The sequence below is a fragment of the Salvia splendens genome, chromosome 6 (genome assembly GCF_004379255.2).
Source record: "Salvia splendens isolate huo1 chromosome 6, SspV2, whole genome shotgun sequence".
In the NCBI taxonomy this organism is placed as follows: domain Eukaryota; kingdom Viridiplantae; phylum Streptophyta; class Magnoliopsida; order Lamiales; family Lamiaceae; genus Salvia; species Salvia splendens.
Window position 1 is genome coordinate 30911432 of NC_056037.1, and position 18243 is coordinate 30929674.

The 18243-nt window shown below is 39.7% G+C and overlaps 3 protein-coding genes across 3 annotated transcripts; 1 reads left to right on the plus strand and 2 right to left on the minus strand.

The window, feature by feature from the left end:
- Positions 1-32: 32 nt before the first annotated feature.
- On the minus strand, positions 33-2006 carry LOC121807161 (cyclase-like protein 2). The gene is given in 6 exon segments (XM_042207367.1): positions 33-173; positions 378-448; positions 545-642; positions 954-1026; positions 1138-1182; positions 1651-2006. Coding segments are annotated over 6 exon segments (654 nt in total). The 5' UTR covers positions 1895-2006; the 3' UTR covers positions 33-50.
- Positions 2007-3615: 1609 nt separating this feature from the next.
- On the plus strand, positions 3616-5827 carry LOC121807001 (leucine-rich repeat receptor-like kinase protein THICK TASSEL DWARF1). The gene is made up of 2 exons (XM_042207185.1): positions 3616-5172; positions 5695-5827. The coding sequence occupies exon 1, from the start codon at positions 3955-3957 to the stop codon at positions 5083-5085; it is 1131 nt and encodes a 376-aa protein (XP_042063119.1). The 5' UTR covers positions 3616-3954; the 3' UTR covers positions 5086-5172; positions 5695-5827.
- A 6148-nt stretch (positions 5828-11975) lies between these two features.
- On the minus strand, positions 11976-15203 carry LOC121807240 (receptor protein kinase-like protein At4g34220). Its single transcript, XM_042207458.1, has 2 exons — positions 13372-15203; positions 11976-12789 (listed from the first exon to the last, which is right to left on the minus strand). The coding sequence occupies exons 1-2, from the start codon at positions 15032-15034 to the stop codon at positions 12134-12136; spliced, it is 2319 nt and encodes a 772-aa protein (XP_042063392.1). The 5' UTR covers positions 15035-15203; the 3' UTR covers positions 11976-12133.
- Positions 15204-18243: the final 3040 nt, after the last annotated feature.

Below are 18243 nucleotides of genomic sequence, written 5' to 3' on the forward strand. Positions count from 1 at the left end.
AACCTAATCACACGAAACACATGCATCACTTTAAGAGATGCGTACGTCACTTAAATCAGAATACATCTGATGGGTGAACCCTCAGAACCAACCAATCTCAAAGGCAAACAATGTACAGAGTATATTCCAGCTTGAACATCATCAAGCTTTAGCCCTTCGACTAGGATGATTTCCTGCAAATTTTGACCCCAATTAAATACTGTTTTGCAGTGGGTGTTACAAGCTCCGAAAATTCAATTTATTTGGACAAAAATATAAGATAAGATCAACAACGGATATAAAATCATTTCAAAACTTAAAACTCCAAACATCAGCTGATGATATCTAAATGCCAGCAGACATATAAGCAGATAGAGTATTTGAAAGGCCCAACTTACCTTGCTTTTAAGAAAAACAAGATGAGCAGCGGTAGCATAATCGAAAGCGCCAACAGACAAGTAATCAGTTCCTGCAATGGAAATGGTTCATCAAGATCAGTTCACAAACAACAAGTGCAGGGATATGTTAAAATAGCACATGAAAGGGTTCTACTGTTAGGTCTTACCCACAAGTTTAACATCAGTGTTATCTACAAGCTACTGTGCTCAATTTTCCGTGAATCCAACGAAACTCGAATCAAATTCCTTTTTGTACATTAGGCGCCTGAAAAAGACCCGTGGACATATCCCCTATTGGAGATTCTTAAATGCCTTAAAAATGGCTTCAGTGAGCTGGTTTTATAAGTTAAAAGAGTATTTCGTGTGTCTCAATTATGCAGAATGAAAAATGAGAAATATTGAAACTAAAGCCAAATACAAGCTTTGAGACACTCAACCGGTAAACAAAAAATGTCCTTAACCATATCAAAATGAGAAGGCTGGCCAGATCCAAGATATAAGGAGTGTAAGAAGTAAGAACAGTCAAGCAGCATCAACTCTTATCCAAGAAGAGTTGCTTGATTAAGTTAAAATTACCTATCTGTATTTAGTGTCCTGAAAAGTACTCTTCTCACACCCTTGGGAATGTTTAAGGTCTTCATTACTTCAGCTGAAATAGAGAAAACCAAAGAGATGAAAAGTGGAATGTAAGGACTAGGAAACAAGTACATCTACTCCAGCACAAATATTTAAATCTACCATGAATGCCGCTTTAGCATACCAGTAATATTCTTGTCTCTAGGAACATCTACAAGCAGCGCAGGACCTGTCCAAACGCAAAATTCATGACATTATAAACCATCAAATGTAGCATATCTATATCAAGGCAGATATTTAATCCGTACAATACGAACCAAGCTTGACAGTATTTGGCTTGTTAGCTCACTAGCATATTCATTAAGTAAGAACACAGAAATGAGGCAAACAGATTCTTAATGAACAGACCTCCTCAGTCAAAGGGGACTTCATAAATTGTTCATCTAAGAAGCAGGATACCAGATAAGCCATATGAGACCTTAAAACTTCACATCCAATTAAAAATGAAATAGTAAACCGATTTATGAAGAAACTAATCAGCTACTTGAGTTACATCTCCCTAATTATGACATAAGCTGACTTCTAAAAACAAAGGTCATTCTATAGTATTTTCAAAGTGATAACCTAATTGCAGTGCACAAATCCAATTCGAGCAGAAATCAACAAATTTAGAGTGAATTAAAGGCATGAATTTGGCCATTGAGTACTCTGAGGTCAAGGGAATCGACATCAAACCCTTGATCAAAGTAGTTGCCGTAGAAATGGCCCGGCGCGTCGACGTGAGTTCCGGCGTGAAGGGGCAGCTTCAACTCGGAGAAATTGTAGTCAGAGCGATTCTTCATGCTCCTCAGAAGGGTGAGAAACTTGCCAATTCCGTTAGGGTAAGGAGTGAAGCTATAAGTGATATCGTGTATTTCTTCGCCTTCGTAGGCTTCCTTCATCGTTGGAATTGGACGATGAAACAGCCCAAGCAAGGATACAAATTGCTTGAGCAATAACTAGAATCCTCATCTCTCTCACTTTCATCAAAGAGTTGTTTGTGGGATGGATGAAGTTTTATAACATCTCCAACCATTTATTTACACTATTCAAACATTAGTATTATATGATTTTTCTCCAACTATTTACCCCAATATTCAAACTTAGATAATTTTTCATACTCCGTATTATCTTTTTTTTTTCTCACAAAATTCAAAAAGTTTTTAGTTTTAGTTTTGAACTCCCTCCGTTTTTTGAAAATAACAACTATTTTCATTTTGGATCATTCCTTAAAAATAGAAGCTTTATAATTTTTCTATTTTAGGGTATGAACCTCACAATTCACTAACTCTACTTTCACTAATTTTTCTCTTTCTCTCTTTTACTCTACTCATTTTTCTTTTCACCTCTCTTACTTTACGAATTTTTCTCATCTACTTTACCAATTGTGCATAAAACCCGTGTCATTTTAAATGTTTCTATTTTTTTAATACGGAGGGAGTATAAATCTAAAAATATGTACTACTTCCTCCGTTCATAAAAAATAGACAAGTTTACTTTCTATCACACTTTCTCTTGATCTCTTTTACTTTACCAATTGCGCATTAAAATCCGTGTCGTTTAGAACTTTGTCTATTTTTTGGACAAATAGAGTACTTTTTACTAAAAAATAAAAAAATAAGATTGATTTTGGATATCATTAGAACTAATTACTTATCTCATTTTAGGTTTTAGTATACCGTTGAAAATTATTTTATTCTGTTTTAGTTAACCTAACAGCCACACGAGGTGGCTGTGATCGAGACTTTGAGGGACCATTCATTAGGTATCCCTTCACACCAAATTTTCCTTTATCCACTATTCATCTCTTTGTTGTCTTCGTTTCAATCGGGAGTGCCTGTTCGACTCGAAGTTCACGTCAGCAGTCGCACCATGGTTGAGTACAATTTACACATATATACACATCCTCAGTCGTGATTTAGGTGGTGGGAGGGGCGATTGCCCTCCCAAGGCTTCCAAACCTAAAATTTTAAAATAAAACGAACATATATGATTACCGTTTCCTTCAATAATTGTTGAATTATAATTTTTTTAGATCTAGTATCTTATTACTATTTTTTTATAACAAAAAGCAACACATCTCTATTTTATTTCTTTTTTATATAACATAATTTTTTAAGTTGTATCTAAAATAAATGCATCAATGATAAAAAATAATTAAGGGAGTAGTATTATTTATTTTCAATATTAAAATACGACATTCAATAATTTAATGATTCAATTTATTTATTAATAAATTAATGGTTAATAATTCTTAATCAGAATATGGCTTTTTTTTCTTTTGTTTATCCAATTTTTTATTAATCCATATTACATTTAATGTCAAACTAAATTCTTAAAATACTTCAATTAAGAGTTACTAATTATCTATAAAATCTTGAAATTTTATTAAATTTTGATTTATTTAAATTCCAAAATTTCAATAAAAATTTTAAAATCTTCTCAATTGACCTATATGGTAACTTATTTAGAGGTAAATTTGATTCTAAATTGATACAAAACTTTAATATTTTGATGTTGTCAATAAATAATGACATAAATATAAATGTTTATTAATACAACACGATAAAATGACGTCGGTGGTTTTAAACTTAATAAACTGAATTTTTTTTTTGCCAAAAATCACACTCCTAGTTTCTATCTGCAAATAAACTCCAAACCGCTCTCTATTAACACACCAAACTTTGGAGTAACAAGATTTTACTACTCTTAAATCTTGTTATACATTATTCACTCCCTTACTACGCTACATTCTAATCCTTCGTTTGTACTTCTAATATGTCTCAGTTGTTTAGAGGAATATATTTTCAATGCTAAGGTATAATTTTAACGGTGGAAAAGTATAATTAAGAAATTATCTTGTTTTTATAAACACAATACAGGACCTTATCCTAATTTTCTCCCAAACTTTCTCCGAATTAAAAATCCTCTCATTTTCCAATCATCTCTCACATTTTTCACCATGGCCGCCGCCGCCGTACTCCTCCTCCTAGCGGCCGTGTCGCCCTCCCTCTCATCCGCCATCTCTTCCGAGACCGCCGCCCTCCGCGCATTCAAATCCGCCGTGAAGCCTTCCTCCATCCCTCCAGCCTCCTGCCTCGCCACGTGGAACTTCTCCGCCGATCCGTGCGCCACCCCACGCATCACCGACTTCACCTGCGGCATCATGTGCGCCGGCGGCCGAGTTGTCCAACTCACCCTGGACTCGCAAGGCTACTCAGGCACACTCACCCCACTCCTCTCCCAACTCACTCAACTCGTCACCCTCGACGTCGGCGAGAACGACTTCCACGGCCCCATCCCCTCCTCCATCGCCTCCCTCCCCAATCTCCAAAACCTAATCCTCCGCTCCAATTCCTTCTCCGGCGCTCTCCCGCCCTCAATCGCCGCCGCCAAATCCCTCCAGGCGCTCGACCTCGGCCGCAACTTCATCTCCGGCCCCCTCCCCGACCTCAGCCCGCTCCCCGCCCTCACCACCCTCGATCTCAGCTACAACAACCTCACCGGCCCGATCCCCCGCCTCCCGCCCAATTTAATTGAATTGGCTCTCAAGGCCAACTCGCTCTCCGGCTCGCTCACCAAAACCTCCTTCGCCGAGTTGACTCACCTGATGGTGGTCGAGCTCGCCGAGAACTCGCTCTCCGGCGCCGTACCGTCGTGGTTCTTCCTCCTCCCGTCCGTGCAGCAAATCGACCTCGCCAAAAACGGCATCACGAGCGTCTCCGTCGCCACGCCGCTGGCTGAGTCGGACAGTGAGCTCGTGGCCGTGGATTTGAGCTACAACAAAGTGGAGGGGCTTTTGCCGGAAAAATTCTCCGATTATCCGGAGCTACGATCGCTGGCGCTGAGCTACAACGAGTTCCGAGGGCCGATCCCGGGGCAGTACAGCAGGGAGGGATCGTCGCTGCGGCGATTGTACCTAGACGGGAACTACCTGAACGGTACGGCGCCGCAGCGGTTGATCTCGGGCAACGGGCAGGTGTCGGGCAGCTTGGGAGATAATTGCCTGCGGAGCTGTCCATCGGCATCGGAGCTTTGTTTGAAGTCGCAGAAATCCGATTTCATTTGCCAGCAAGCCTATGCTGGGAACTAATTGCCTAACTTACGCAGAAGTATCACAAACACTCGTGCTTAAGATTTTAGAATATTGACCACTAGATTTATTTTCAAATTATACTACTTGTTGTTGGGGTACAAACCCATCCCACATCGGATGAGTAGGGGAAGTTGGAAGGTGTATATAATTCCTGTCCAACCCCAATTAGTTTGAGGCCTTTTGGGAGTGACCCAAAAACAAATCCGTGATGGCTTGACCCAAAGCGGACAATATCAAACTAATGTTGCAGTCGACGATCCTAGCAAGTGGTATCAAAGCCCAGGTGGCTATGGGTTGTGCCTGGATGAGCCCCGGTTAGGGTCGGGCCCTGAAGGACTCGGGTTAGAGTCGGGCCCAGGATGACCCAGGGGCCAGGGCTGGAACAACCCATGTTCGTGTCGACTGCGTTCCCGATGTGGTCTCGGTTTGAGGGGAGGTTTGTTGGGGTACAAACCCATCCCACATCGGATGAGTAGGGGAAGGTGTATATAATTCCTGTCCAACCCAATTAGTTTGAGCCCTTTTGGGAGTGACCCAAAAATAAATCCGTGCGGGCTTGACCTAAAACGGACAATATCAAACTAATGTTGCAGTCGACGATCACACTTGTATGTTTTAGTTTAGGGATTATAATTTCCGTCAAATTATGGCTGTTTCATGAGTTTTGAAATTACAATGGAATAGATAAAGAAGTAATGGAATGAACATATAAATGAAATGACTATGAGAATGGCTTGTATGTGCACAATTCATGCTTCTTGTAGAGACTCTATAAGATCTTTTGACGAATCTTAACAATTCTTTAAAAAAAACGTCTTACTTATTATAGTGGAATGGAGGATTGGAGGTTGTATAAAATTTTCCTTAAAGGCTTAAAATGAACAAATAAGAAAAAAAAAATAGTGTCAAAACGTTAAAAATACTTGAACGAGAAGAAGTATTTTTGTTCAGAAATCTGTAGTTAGTATTTATTTTCATATGGTACCACAAATATGTATCTATTCACTATAAAATATACAGAGATTTTGTAGTTTACTCTTATCTAAATAAACAAAGTATTGCACAACAATATAAGGGTCATCTAATAAACCAAATTGTGTAACTGATATCACAAAAACGATGCATTATTATTTAATGTACGCATATAGGCGAGTGAACTTTAAAATTGAAATATTAAATCACGAAATTTCAATTTTTCTTAATTGTCCTTCCATGAATGAAATCGACATCTTTTTGTGATGTTAAAAATGACAATATTTCAATAAAATAAGAAGAGAAATGAGAAATAACGGAATATAAAAGAAAAAATACTTATTTTAATTAAACATGTCAGCTTTGAATATATTTAAAAGACAGATATTTCGTCAGGCGTACCAAAGTTTGACCAAAATTCATAATTTAAATACCTGAAATATCCCGTATTTCCTAATCATCCATTAAAAACATTGAACAAATTGTCCGATAGTTATAAATTTTGGTCCAATTTTTTTTGTCGCACAACTCTAAAGAATCGGTCGGAATAATTATGATATTTAAAGTTATTTGTAATTATCACATAACTAAATATTCGGCCAAATTAGGGCACGTGGGCCAATTGAAAACAAAGTTAAACCTGAGTTTTTCAGCCAATTTTTAAATTAGCAACATTGACTAAAAAATTTTAATTTACACGGTTTTTTCAGTAATTTTCCCCAAAGCAAACAAGAAATTAGGCAATATTCCCAAAAAAACACACAAGAAATTCAGTAATTTTCCCCAAAATAAACAAGACATTCATAAACATGAAATACTGAATAAACAATAAGCACAAACAAATAAACAAAAATAGTCTCATACATAATGAATGATGAAAATATACAAAACTAATGAATCTTAACGGACTATCTGGCAGATTAAGTAGCAGCAACCAAGAAATTAGAGATATTGAAAGAAGGCGGCATGAAGAGCTTCTGCCTCTCCCAACGGCCGATGTCGTTGCGGTAGAGGGACGGGTGCCTGTCGATGCTCCAGAAGCACTTGGTGCACCTCGACCGCACCGTGTACGCCCAGAAGAACCCATGGCTACCCGGGTGGATGTACAGGTAGCACCACCGCATAGGGAAAGCCATGTGCGTGAAGCTGAACCGGTACGTGCTGTTCGCTGGCAGCTCGTACAACGAGTCTCCCTTGTGCGTCAACTGGCACATGAACCACACCGAGCTCTGCCCGTCGTTCGCCAGCGTTATTTCCACCTCCGGGAACATCCCTACCGCCCCACTCCCCGGGATCAATATGCAGAGAATCGCCCCCACCAATGCAGTTGCGGCCCAGGCCGCCACCGCGTTAGTTTTTCCCGTGGTGGCCATAACTTGCATCTAACGAGGGAGGAAGGAATGGGATGGTCTCTACTTTATGGAAAATGAATGGCTTCTCATGCCTTCATTTTTTTTTGTGTGGTTTAGACATGGTATATATTTTTAGAATGTGTGTTATGGTGATAAAATAGAGAATTCACAACGTCCACCAGATTATATGTGCTCTAGTAATTACTAGAAAACAACCTTGCAATACAAAATCAAGTAAGAAAAATAGCAAACTTGCAAACAAAATTTTCTTACATAAATCATTAGGAGCATACGTCTCCAACTAACAAAATTTTATGAGATAACCACCACTCCCAACTGGAGAGATACATGGCTTAGAGCTTAAGGTAGACGAATTCCTCAACGGCTGAGATGCATATGTAACTTTCACAGTTTTCACACCATCCCCACCGGCAACCAACCAACTGAACAGCAAGCCTGCCAAGCTTTTCAGGAAGGGCAACATAGCGCTTCAGCTCGGTGAGAACCTGCACTCAAGGAAATCGGATGATAAAACCTTCAACAACTTATATTTTCCTTCACATAAGGAGCACGGATTACTAAAGAGTTCATCAGAAGATATTATATAATATGACATTGAAGGGTTAGGGTAAAGCATTAGCAGTTTCACCATTGCATCACTTGGCCCAAACGGATCATTTCTGCACTCTAATACTCACAAAGAACTATATTATGTGAACGAGTATCATGTTTATTACATGCTCCCATTAAAATTTAAATCCACAGCGCATGCTTCCTAGAAATTCATCACACAATGCCTCATTCAGCTAAAGTTTGTATTCACAATCGAGGACACAGGAAACCTATGACTGACAACTTTTTGAGTACCTGAGCAGGAACCATAGGTGCATTGACAGCCGTTGCAGTGAGTTCCCACTTAACGCCCCCACCACAGCTTCAGCTATTTCAATGGCAACTCATTCCTGGAGTAAAACACGTTAAATTATAAACACAAGCAAGCAGAAATACAGAGGAACTGAGAAAGCAGTTGATATAAAACTAAGCTGAGAAGTCTTCAACAAACCTGAGCTTCCATCGTGTTGGCGCCAAGATGTAGTGTAGCAATCACGTTTACATGTTGTACCAACTTGTTATCCTTGGACGGTGGCTCGACTGTAAAGACGTCCAGTGCTGCCTGGAAAGAGAGACGAGGAAACCAACAAATGCTTCTTAACAAAATGATCCATTTAAAAATCAATCAATAGCTTATAGCTACTTCATAACAAAAAATATATTTGTGCTACAATGCCGGCATCAATGGCCTTCACCAATACTTCTTCGTTAATGTGTTAAAAGTTAAAGTGGAGAGAGTAAACTAAGAGAGATGAAGAGTGGGTAAAGTTTTTGTCAAAAACAAGAAAATAACTTAATAACTTTGGGACAATATAAAAAGGAATACGAACTCAACTATCTTGGAATGAAAGAATAATATTTATGAGATTAGTTCTTTATTTTATAGCAAAATTTTCAATTTATCCATTACTATAGTATTTCATTAATTTCAAAATAAGCATTGTCTTTATTTTCTATAAAATTTGATTCATACTTTAATTCTAACACTTTGTAAAAATCTAGGCGCTTCGTAATATTTTATCACATTGATTATAATTTTAATGATTTAAAGAATAAATCATCGAAACGTTAAATCAATAACATGAAAATTCTTATATATACTTTCTATTTATAATAATTTACTTTATAAAAACGGTCAATTAATTTGATACCCATTACTATTTTAATTGGAGCTTGTTGTAGTCCCCTACTTGCTCGAGACCATAAGGAAGAATCCCAGTACCGGGATAAGGAACACTGCATTGGTATCCTGCATATGGGATGCAAATAATATATATGACTTTGAGAATGTATATTTGGTTTGAATATGTTTTTATGAGAAATTCGTCGTCATGTGAGAGGTTGTTAGAATTGCATAACATATTTAGTTATACTAGTCTCTACCTCCGACCGATGTACGACTCAAATAATTTTTCAAAAATTAATTTAATATCACTTTATCATTACATGAATTTAAAATTTTTTTAAAAAATGCAAAACTTAACTTCTATAAAATGTTTACAATAAGCATGCATATTTCTAGACTACATATTTGTTCTAAATTTTCTATTCTGTTTTTTCTTCTCTCTTGTAGAATTCTTACTTTTTTCCCTATATATTCTAGCATTTGTTTCTAGATATTTCTATTATATATTGTGTTCAATTTCTTATGGGTAAATAACCAAAAAAAACCATGAAATTTGATTATATTCTGGTCCATTCTGCAACATTTAGAAATGACTAATTATATCATAATTTTGATATTTTTCAAGATAACCCTTCTCCTCCTTTATGAGACTTTTTAAGAAGGTGAGTGGTCCAAAAAACACTAGGCGATCCTGTCATTTTTGGGATCGCCGACTCCCCCCACGCCCTAAATTTGCCAGAGGATTTATTATTAATAATCCTTCTACTCTCTTGATTAGTAAAGGATACTTATTGATTAATGTGGGTGGGTTGGTAGGCATGGGTCCATTTCCTTTTTTGTTTACCTGCTTGTGCTAATAATTTTTTTTACTATAATATTGCCGATGCATAATATTAATCCTCAGTCAATCCATGAATGCACACATTATAGCGAATCGTAAGTAATTATTTTCTTTTGTTAAATAAAAAAACATATTTGATGTTAAATTTAATTTTTATTACTTGTGTGAAAATTATACATTGATTTTGTGTTTCATTTTTTGTGGATTTGATGAAATAATGAATATAATGGATTTAAGTCAATAAATTATGAATTAAACCAGATGGAACTACTCAACAAAAAAAATCGAAACACCAAACATAAAACAATGAGTACTACTAGCAAGTACACTATATATGTTTTAAAGGAACTGGAATTTAGAATACTATTAAGAAAAAATATATTCAGCCCATTTGAATATGGGCCTCTATCTATCATATCCTTCTACAAACTAAATCCATTCGTTACACTTCACTATTTGATTTTCATTTTTAGAATTTTTTTTCTAGATACGTGTTTCAAATAGTAATATTGAACAATAAAAATTAGACCACATATGATATATCCATATAAAATAATACTACCGTACAATCAAGTAGAAATCGAATTGAGGATCTCTTACTCCACTTGATTACTACATTCTTCAATATCATAAAAGATCATCTAATAAAGAAAGCGTATTATTAATTTATTCATCTGACCTACTAGAATTAAAAATTGACACTGAAGTTAATTCTAAATGAGAAAAAAAATCAAAAGAATATTGTTATTGAGATGATATCACTTGAGCAACAAGATGTTATTTCAAATAATAAACAACTCTTGTAATCAGTGACGAAGCCACACTGGGGCCTGGGGGCCACTGGGCCCCCAGCTATCGTAACCATTATTAGATATTATGCTTTAACAATACACTAAAAAGTGTTCCTGCGCAGTTGGTTAATATACTCCCCTTTCATCCGTGAGGAGTTGAGTTTGACTCCCATAAACCACAGTTGATGTTTTCTTTTTGCAAAACACTAGATATACTTTCTTCACTTAGTTTTTTTTATAGACACCACTTAAGCTAATTCTATTGACTTTTTTCTTTTTGCAAAACACTAGATATACTTTCTTCACTTAGTTTTTTTTATAGACACCACTTAAGCTAATTCTATTGACTTTTTCACTTTATATTCTGTTTATTTCAAATTTTTCCATTTATATATTATGTTCATTTTATAAATTTTCATGTTGACCGCTTTGAAAAATCTTTTTACTTATAATTTTTATCATTCATAAGATTCTTACTTTTTAAACATCCACATCTACTAATTTATTTAATTTTAATGTTTATTATTTGTGTCACTTTGCAACATTTGATTATTTTAAACAGTAATTGCATAGTTGATAAATTAAATATTTTTAGACTTCAATATACTCTTTAAATATGAAAATATTTTACTCCATATAATATTAATAAATTTTAGTCTAAGAATATACTCCATAATCTTGATTCATTTCTTTATAATCATCATTCAATTTCATCTCAAACTTCTCTTATTAAAGATTCATAGAAAATGAATCAAAGTTCTCTTATTAAAGATTCATAGAAAATTAACAAGTAAATATCGGAAGATTTAATCATTAAATAAATGAAAAAAAATATATTTTTTCTTATGATATTTAGTCATCAATAAAAGTATTTGAACCCCCAATAAAAAATTTCTGGCTTTGTCACTGCTTGTAATATGGACAAATCAAAACAAGTTTGACTTGTAAATTGATCTCTCTTTTCTTTTATCAACTTTTAGAATTAATCAACTTAAATCAATTAAGTTGATTAAACTTTCCTGTCATAAAGGCCAGTCACGAAAAAGGTGACAGCCTCATGCACACCTTCCTACTAAAATTTCATGTTTTCTTTGCGACATAAATACAATCAAATCCTACACACATGCAATAACTTTAATAATTGCGGTTAATTGCTTAACAACAAAGCAAACCTTTATAAAAAAAACACTCAATAATAACAATCTCGATACTAATAACATTATGATTAATCACTTTAATTATGAACAAGATTCACCATTTTCACATTCTAAGTCAAAAAAGACCAAAGTAGAGGAAGCCCTTTATCTCTCTTTTTCCAACAATCATAGCCTTTTCCCTCCCAAAACCATCATTACTGAAAACAACATGGATATTTCTCCAACACATGAAGGGCATCTCTCATGCAAGGTCTTTTTTGAGGGACCAATGAAGCACAACTAAAACCTAGCTTGAACCAACCCAGCATGGCCTCCTTGTGGGTCGCCACGTCACCCCTTATCGCCATGTCAGCCATCATTAGGACCCGAGCCGGATCCTCAGCCACCGAGCCAACGGTCCACTGGCTCAAGTCCCGGTCCGAGAAAACCTTTCCGGTCAACAACTCGAGCAACAAGATCCCGAAAGAGTAGACATCCCACTTGGAGTTGGGCTTGAGGTTGTTGAGGGACTCAGGCGCATGATAAGGGGATGTGCACCCCACAAACACGGCTGGCCCAATACAAGGGCTACCGTTTTCGTGTAGATCCTCATGGAACGGGGTCGATCTCCTGCTCCCAAAGTGCCGGGCTGGGCCGTCGGACTTGCGGGCATGCTTGCCATATATGAGCCCATGGATCCCGAAATCACTTATCACGGGCTCCATGTCAGCTGTCAGGAGAATGTTGCTAGGTTTTATGTTGCCATGCACATTTTTATTGTCGTGGATGTAAGCTAGCCCCCTTGCTACACCTTTGGCTATGTTGACTCGGGTCATGAAAGGCAAATGGTATGGTGATGATCCAATTTTTCCTATAATGATATCAACAATTTGATTATAAGATTGATATAAATTACTATAAAATAAAAACAATGCCGTCAAATTTCATGAAGTCAACAACATTAAAGAAAAAGTTTCCAATAAAAAGAGAGGAGTAGCTAGGTTTGAGCACTTTTGAGCTATGGTGCTAAGGAATCTTAATTTTCAGTACTGAATTTAGCATTTGTGACCTAAACAAAATTCATGAGATAACTGTCTCTCCCTAGAGAAGTAGGAGGTGTGGTAGCACATGCTTTTGGCTTATTATGTGTTTTTATCTGAGAAGAACAATTGAACCTTATATGCTCACATGGAGGTCCATTGTTATAATTACGACAAGCATGGTCTCAATTCTGAAGCTGTCTTATGCAAGGAACATTGCTATATTTATCCTAACTACAAAATACTATGGTCCCAAGTTATCTCCGACTCAATTTCTATGAAGCTTAGCTTGAAAATGATATACCAATGACAATCAGAATGTTCTCATAATTCAACCTCAATCTCCAAATTAAAAAATAAATAAATTTGTAAAAAAGAAAAAAAAAGGCTGAGATGTTGAGAAATTAACTTACTGCAACCAACGTTGGACAAGCTGCCATTAGAGACATAATCAGAGATGACAAGCTTCTCGTCTTCTCCCCAATAGAACCCTCTCAGCCTCACCAGATTCTGATGCCGAAGCTTCGCCACCGCCTTGAATTGATGCTCGAATTCCTTCAACCTCCCCGCGCCGCCGCTCTCTCCTATCCTCCTCACCGCAAACGCCGCCCCGTCTTGTAGCACGGCTTTGTATACAATGGTGGAGCCGCTCGATCCTAGAACATAGGCTGAAGCCTTGAACAGCGTCTCCGCTTCCATCTGCGTCTCTCCGTCCACCATCACCAGCACCCTCTCGCTCTTCACTTGCTGCTTTTCAACCGTAGGATGATGATGATCGGCGACGTAGTTGTTCCTTTCGTCGCCGTCGCTGTCGCTGTCGCTACCTGTGGCTTCCGATGATTCCTCCGCGTTTTTTATTGTTAAGCAGGACCAAACTGGAGCCGTCCTTGTCTCTTTGAAATCAGATTCTTTTTTGAATTCGTATGCGGTGGCTACCGGAATCGCGCCGCTTTTATCGGCGGCATTCTTCTTCCTCTTCTGGTGGATGTATAAAATTAGGGCTGCGAGTACTCCCACCGCAGCTAAAGGTACAACTGCGATTCCCGCCACAGCCCCGGGCTCCAGGCCGTGCTGCTGCGCCGCGACCGGATTCTCGCCCACGGCGGAATCCGGCTGCGCTATCGTTTTCGGTATGGCGGCGATCGCCGCCGCAGAAGCGGAGGAGGAGTTGGCAGCAGTCACATTCTGCGGCGATGAAAGCGTGGAAGGAACCGTGCACAGTTTATTCACCGGTTTGCCACAGAGGTCGGCGTTCCCGGCGTACGCCTCCGTCTTCTGATTCGACAGCGACACCTCCGCCGGAATCTCACCGGAGAGACGGTTGAACGAGAAATCGATCGTCGCATTGGCCGGAATCCTCGACGCGAAGCCTGGTGGAACTGCTCCGGCGAGCTGGTTAGATGAGAGGTTAAGATATCGAAGATTCTCGCCGCCGAAGCCAGCCGGCGGCAGCGATCCGTTGAGCGAATTCGACGAGATGTCGAAGACCTGAAGCGATCGGATGCCAATCGGGACACCGCCGGAGAGACGATTGCTTCGGAGGGAAACAACGGTGAGATTCGGGGAAGAAGCGACGCTGCGCGGCACATTTCCGGTGAGCGCGTTGTGAGACAAGTTGAGAACGCTGAGAGCAGTGCTGGCGGCGAGGTCGGGTATGGAACCGGAGATTTCATTTCCGGAGAGGTCGAGGAGTCGGATGTCGGTGGCGTTGAAGAGCGAGTTAGGGAGAGTGCCGGTGAAGGAGTTGTGGGAGAGGTCGAGGGTTGTGAGGTGAGGGAGGAAGCCTAAGTCGTCCGGTATGGTGCCGACGAGTCCGGTGTTGGGGAGAGTGAGGGCGGTGACTCGGAAGGGGTCGGGGAAGCCGAGGGTGTTGGTGACTGGGGCGCAGGCTACGCCGGTCCAGAGGCAGGGCGTGGCGTCGTTGTAGTCCCAGTTGGCGAGGACGGATGAAGAGTCGGAGAGGATGGAGTATTTGAAGGAGAGGAGAAGGGTTCCATCGAAGTTGAGAGATGATGCAGCGTGGAGAGAGAGGAGCAGAAAGAGAGAGTAGAGAGGGAGATGGGTGGAGGTGGACATTGTTTCATGGACTTGGGGGAGCTACACAGAGATGCATTGCTATTTCATGAGCAGGAGAATGAGAGAGAGAGAGAGAGAGGGTGAGCAACTTTGGAGATGGTTGTTTTGGTGAACAACAAAAATATGGGAGAGTGAAGGAAAGTTGAGCAGATGGGGTTAAGTATGGGATATTTTGAAAGTGAGTGGAATGAATAAAAGAAATTTTCAGAGAGAGTTAAAATGTATTATGCTTTTTTTTCTTAGATGTAACCTTTGAATTTGAGCAAATCAGTTTAATGCATGAGAACTTTTCTAATTATATTTAAGTTAAATTTACGACTACTCTTGTGCATATATGCTCATAAACTGTTTGGTATGTGTTGATCACAAATTTCTGAGGATTTTTCGTGTTCGGTAAAAATCTTTTTTTATAGTGTTCTGGAAAACTCAACTAACAACTCTTAATTAGCTAGTACAAGAACTAGACTACTAGTCATGAATTCTTCTTGTAAAATTGTTTCATCATAATAGTAGTGTATCTCATATCTACATTGATTAGCTTCACATATATGGACAAAATGATTATTATAGGATAAGATGTGATTTTAAATAGTTGTATTGCTATGACACAATGTGACTTTTGTATGTATGTTTTGTTGTTTCGAGCTAGTTTTGTTGTTTCGAGCTAGTGTCGTTGTCTCAGGCCATCCACAACGTTGTCACTACACCGTTCTTTAACCGTCTCTTAAATTATTATTTGCGGGCCCCGCTGTACTTTTTTACTCCATCCCTTAACTAAGGGACGGAACCTGCAACCCTCCGTCCCTTAACCGTCCCTAAATTACTATTCATTCAATTTCATTTTTTATTTTTATTTCCAACCAAATTCAATTAAAAAAACACACTTCATTAAAAAGAAAATAAAATTACAACATAAAAAATACAACTTAAAATTCAAAAAAATAAAAAAAGACATAATTAAAATCCTAAAAAAATAAAAATGACATAATTTAAAATACAATTTTACAGAAAATAAAAAAAAATACTCCACCGGCGAATCATCCCCCGGAGGCGGTGGAGGTGTACTGAAGCCGTGAGGAGGCGGAATGCCAAGTTGTGCCACCATAAACGCAACTCCGTTAAGCCAGGCTTGGTATTGGGCGGGCGTAAAGCGGGAAGTGTCCGCCATTGTGGCGATCATGTACATGGCCATAAGGGAGTTGGGGGGTCCCCCGGAGCCCGAGCCCGCCTGGCTTGATTCGGCTCTGCCCCTCCTCCCTCTAGCCGCCTTCGCCGCATTTCTCTCTTGCGGCCGACGGCGCCCACGGGAGGATCCCCCGGCATCGTCTGTCGGGGTCTCAACCTCTTGCGAGGTAAACTCTTGTGGCCCGCTGCCCGAACCGCCCTCACCAAACGAGTATTGGCCACTCGCTGTGTGCTTCGTGCGCTTCGACGTCGAGCCCGTGCTGGACCGCACACCGCCGGCTCACCTTTCATCGTCCTTGACGACCTCCCAAACATCGACATATTTGAATTGTTTGCCGGTGTCGTCGAAGTAGACCCGCAAAGCCGACCTCAAAATGTCGGCTCTCATGGCTCCGCTTTGGTAATGAGCCGCTTCATTCTTGTGGATGGCGCAGAATCGTTTGACCTCTTTGTCGACTTGGTCAAAGTGAGCGCGGAGCATCTCATATGTGCGGCGGCGGGTCTTTTCGGCTTAATCTCGTGGTAGGCATCGGTGACCTTTTCCCAGAAGCACTTCTGGGGTTCTTGATTCCCGACGATGGGATCGTACGAGACGTATACCGGCAATGTTTCTTTGGGGTCGTACGGATGCCGGCCTAGATCCTCCTCCTCCTCCGCCTCGGCCTCCTCCCCCGCATCGGCCTTCTTCCGGAGTGGGTTGAATCGGATAATCCTCCCGAATGTGGGATAATCCCTGCGAATACCGCGGGGCGGAGGGACGGGCGTATGCATCAACATCAAAATTGGGTGGTTGGTATCCCCTCGGCGTCGACGAACCCTGGGTGCCCAGCGTCGATGAACCGGAACCACCCAATGTGTTGTACATGCTCCCCAAGTCGCCGAACGCGTTGAGATCCCACCCGCTGGAGCCGCCACCGCTAGACATTTTGTGATGAGATGTTAGATGAAAATTGGAGAGGAAATGGAGATGATTTGGTAAGAATAGATGTGTAGTTGTGTGTGAAATGGGGATGAATTAGGAGTATTTATAGAGTAAAACATATAAAAAAATATAAAAAAATAAAAAAAAAAGAAAAACGGTTATTAACGGTAATATTACCGTTTCACATTTTTTATTTTTATTTTTAATTCGATTTTTTTTAAAAAAAAGGATTATTGCGTCAGCGTGACGATGCCCACTCGCGGGACGGCGAGTGGGCGTCAAGCATGGCCTGGGAGCGTGCCACGTCGCCTCAGCGCGTGGCGAGCCGTCTCACGTTTCGTCACGGCGGAACGGGATGGGTGACGGGCTGGGGATGAGATCGGGCGCGGCAACGTGTCACGTCGCTGTCCCTGAGTGACGGGATACGGGCCACCCGCGTGACGCGTTGCTGGTCGCCTTAGGAACTAGAAAGTACAGTTGCTATGTGTGGTTGAGCACCTAGAGGCTGAGGCCATCCGCAACGTCGTCTCCTATCCATCTCTTAACCATCTCATCTATTCACTATTCATGGGCTCCACTATACTTTTCATCTCATCTCTTCACTATTCAAGGGCCCCACTGTACTTTTCAGCCCATCTCTTAACTAAGAGACAACATCTGCAACCCTCCATCTCTTAACCATCTTTTAACCATCTCATCCCTTAACTATTCATTCAATTTCATTTTTTATTTTTATTTCCAACAAATTCAATTAATAAAACCACACTTCATTAAATAAAATAAAATAACAACTTAAAATTCAAAAAAATAAAAAAAAATACATAATTAAAATCCTAAAAAAAATAAAAACATAATTTAAAATACAATTTTATAGAAATTGAGTAGAACTACTCTGCCGGCGAATCATCCCCAGAAGACGGTGGCGGTGCACTCAAGCTACCTGGAGGAGGAATACCAATTTGTCTTGCCATATAATCAATTCTGGCAAGATGGACTTGATATTGGGGAGGCGTCATCCGGGAAGTGTAAGCCATCGTGGCGGTCAAGTACATGGACAATAGGGTGTTCGAGCCCGAGCCCGAGACCGAGCCCGCCTGGCTTG

What these genes read in the sequence shown, in the direction of transcription:
- LOC121807001 (XM_042207185.1), top strand. Translation starts at nt 3,955, where the DNA reads ATGGCCGCCGCCGCCGTACTCCTCCTCCTAGCGGCCGTGTCGCCCTCC.
- LOC121807240 (XM_042207458.1), bottom strand. Translation starts at nt 15,034, where the DNA reads ATGTCCACCTCCACCCATCTCCCTCTCTACTCTCTCTTTCTGCTCCTC. An exon ending in CTTGTCCAACGTTGGTTGCA is followed by an intron (nt 12,790 to 13,371) that starts GTAAGTTAATTT and finishes ATATCATTATAG; the next exon opens with GAAAAATTGGATCATCACCA.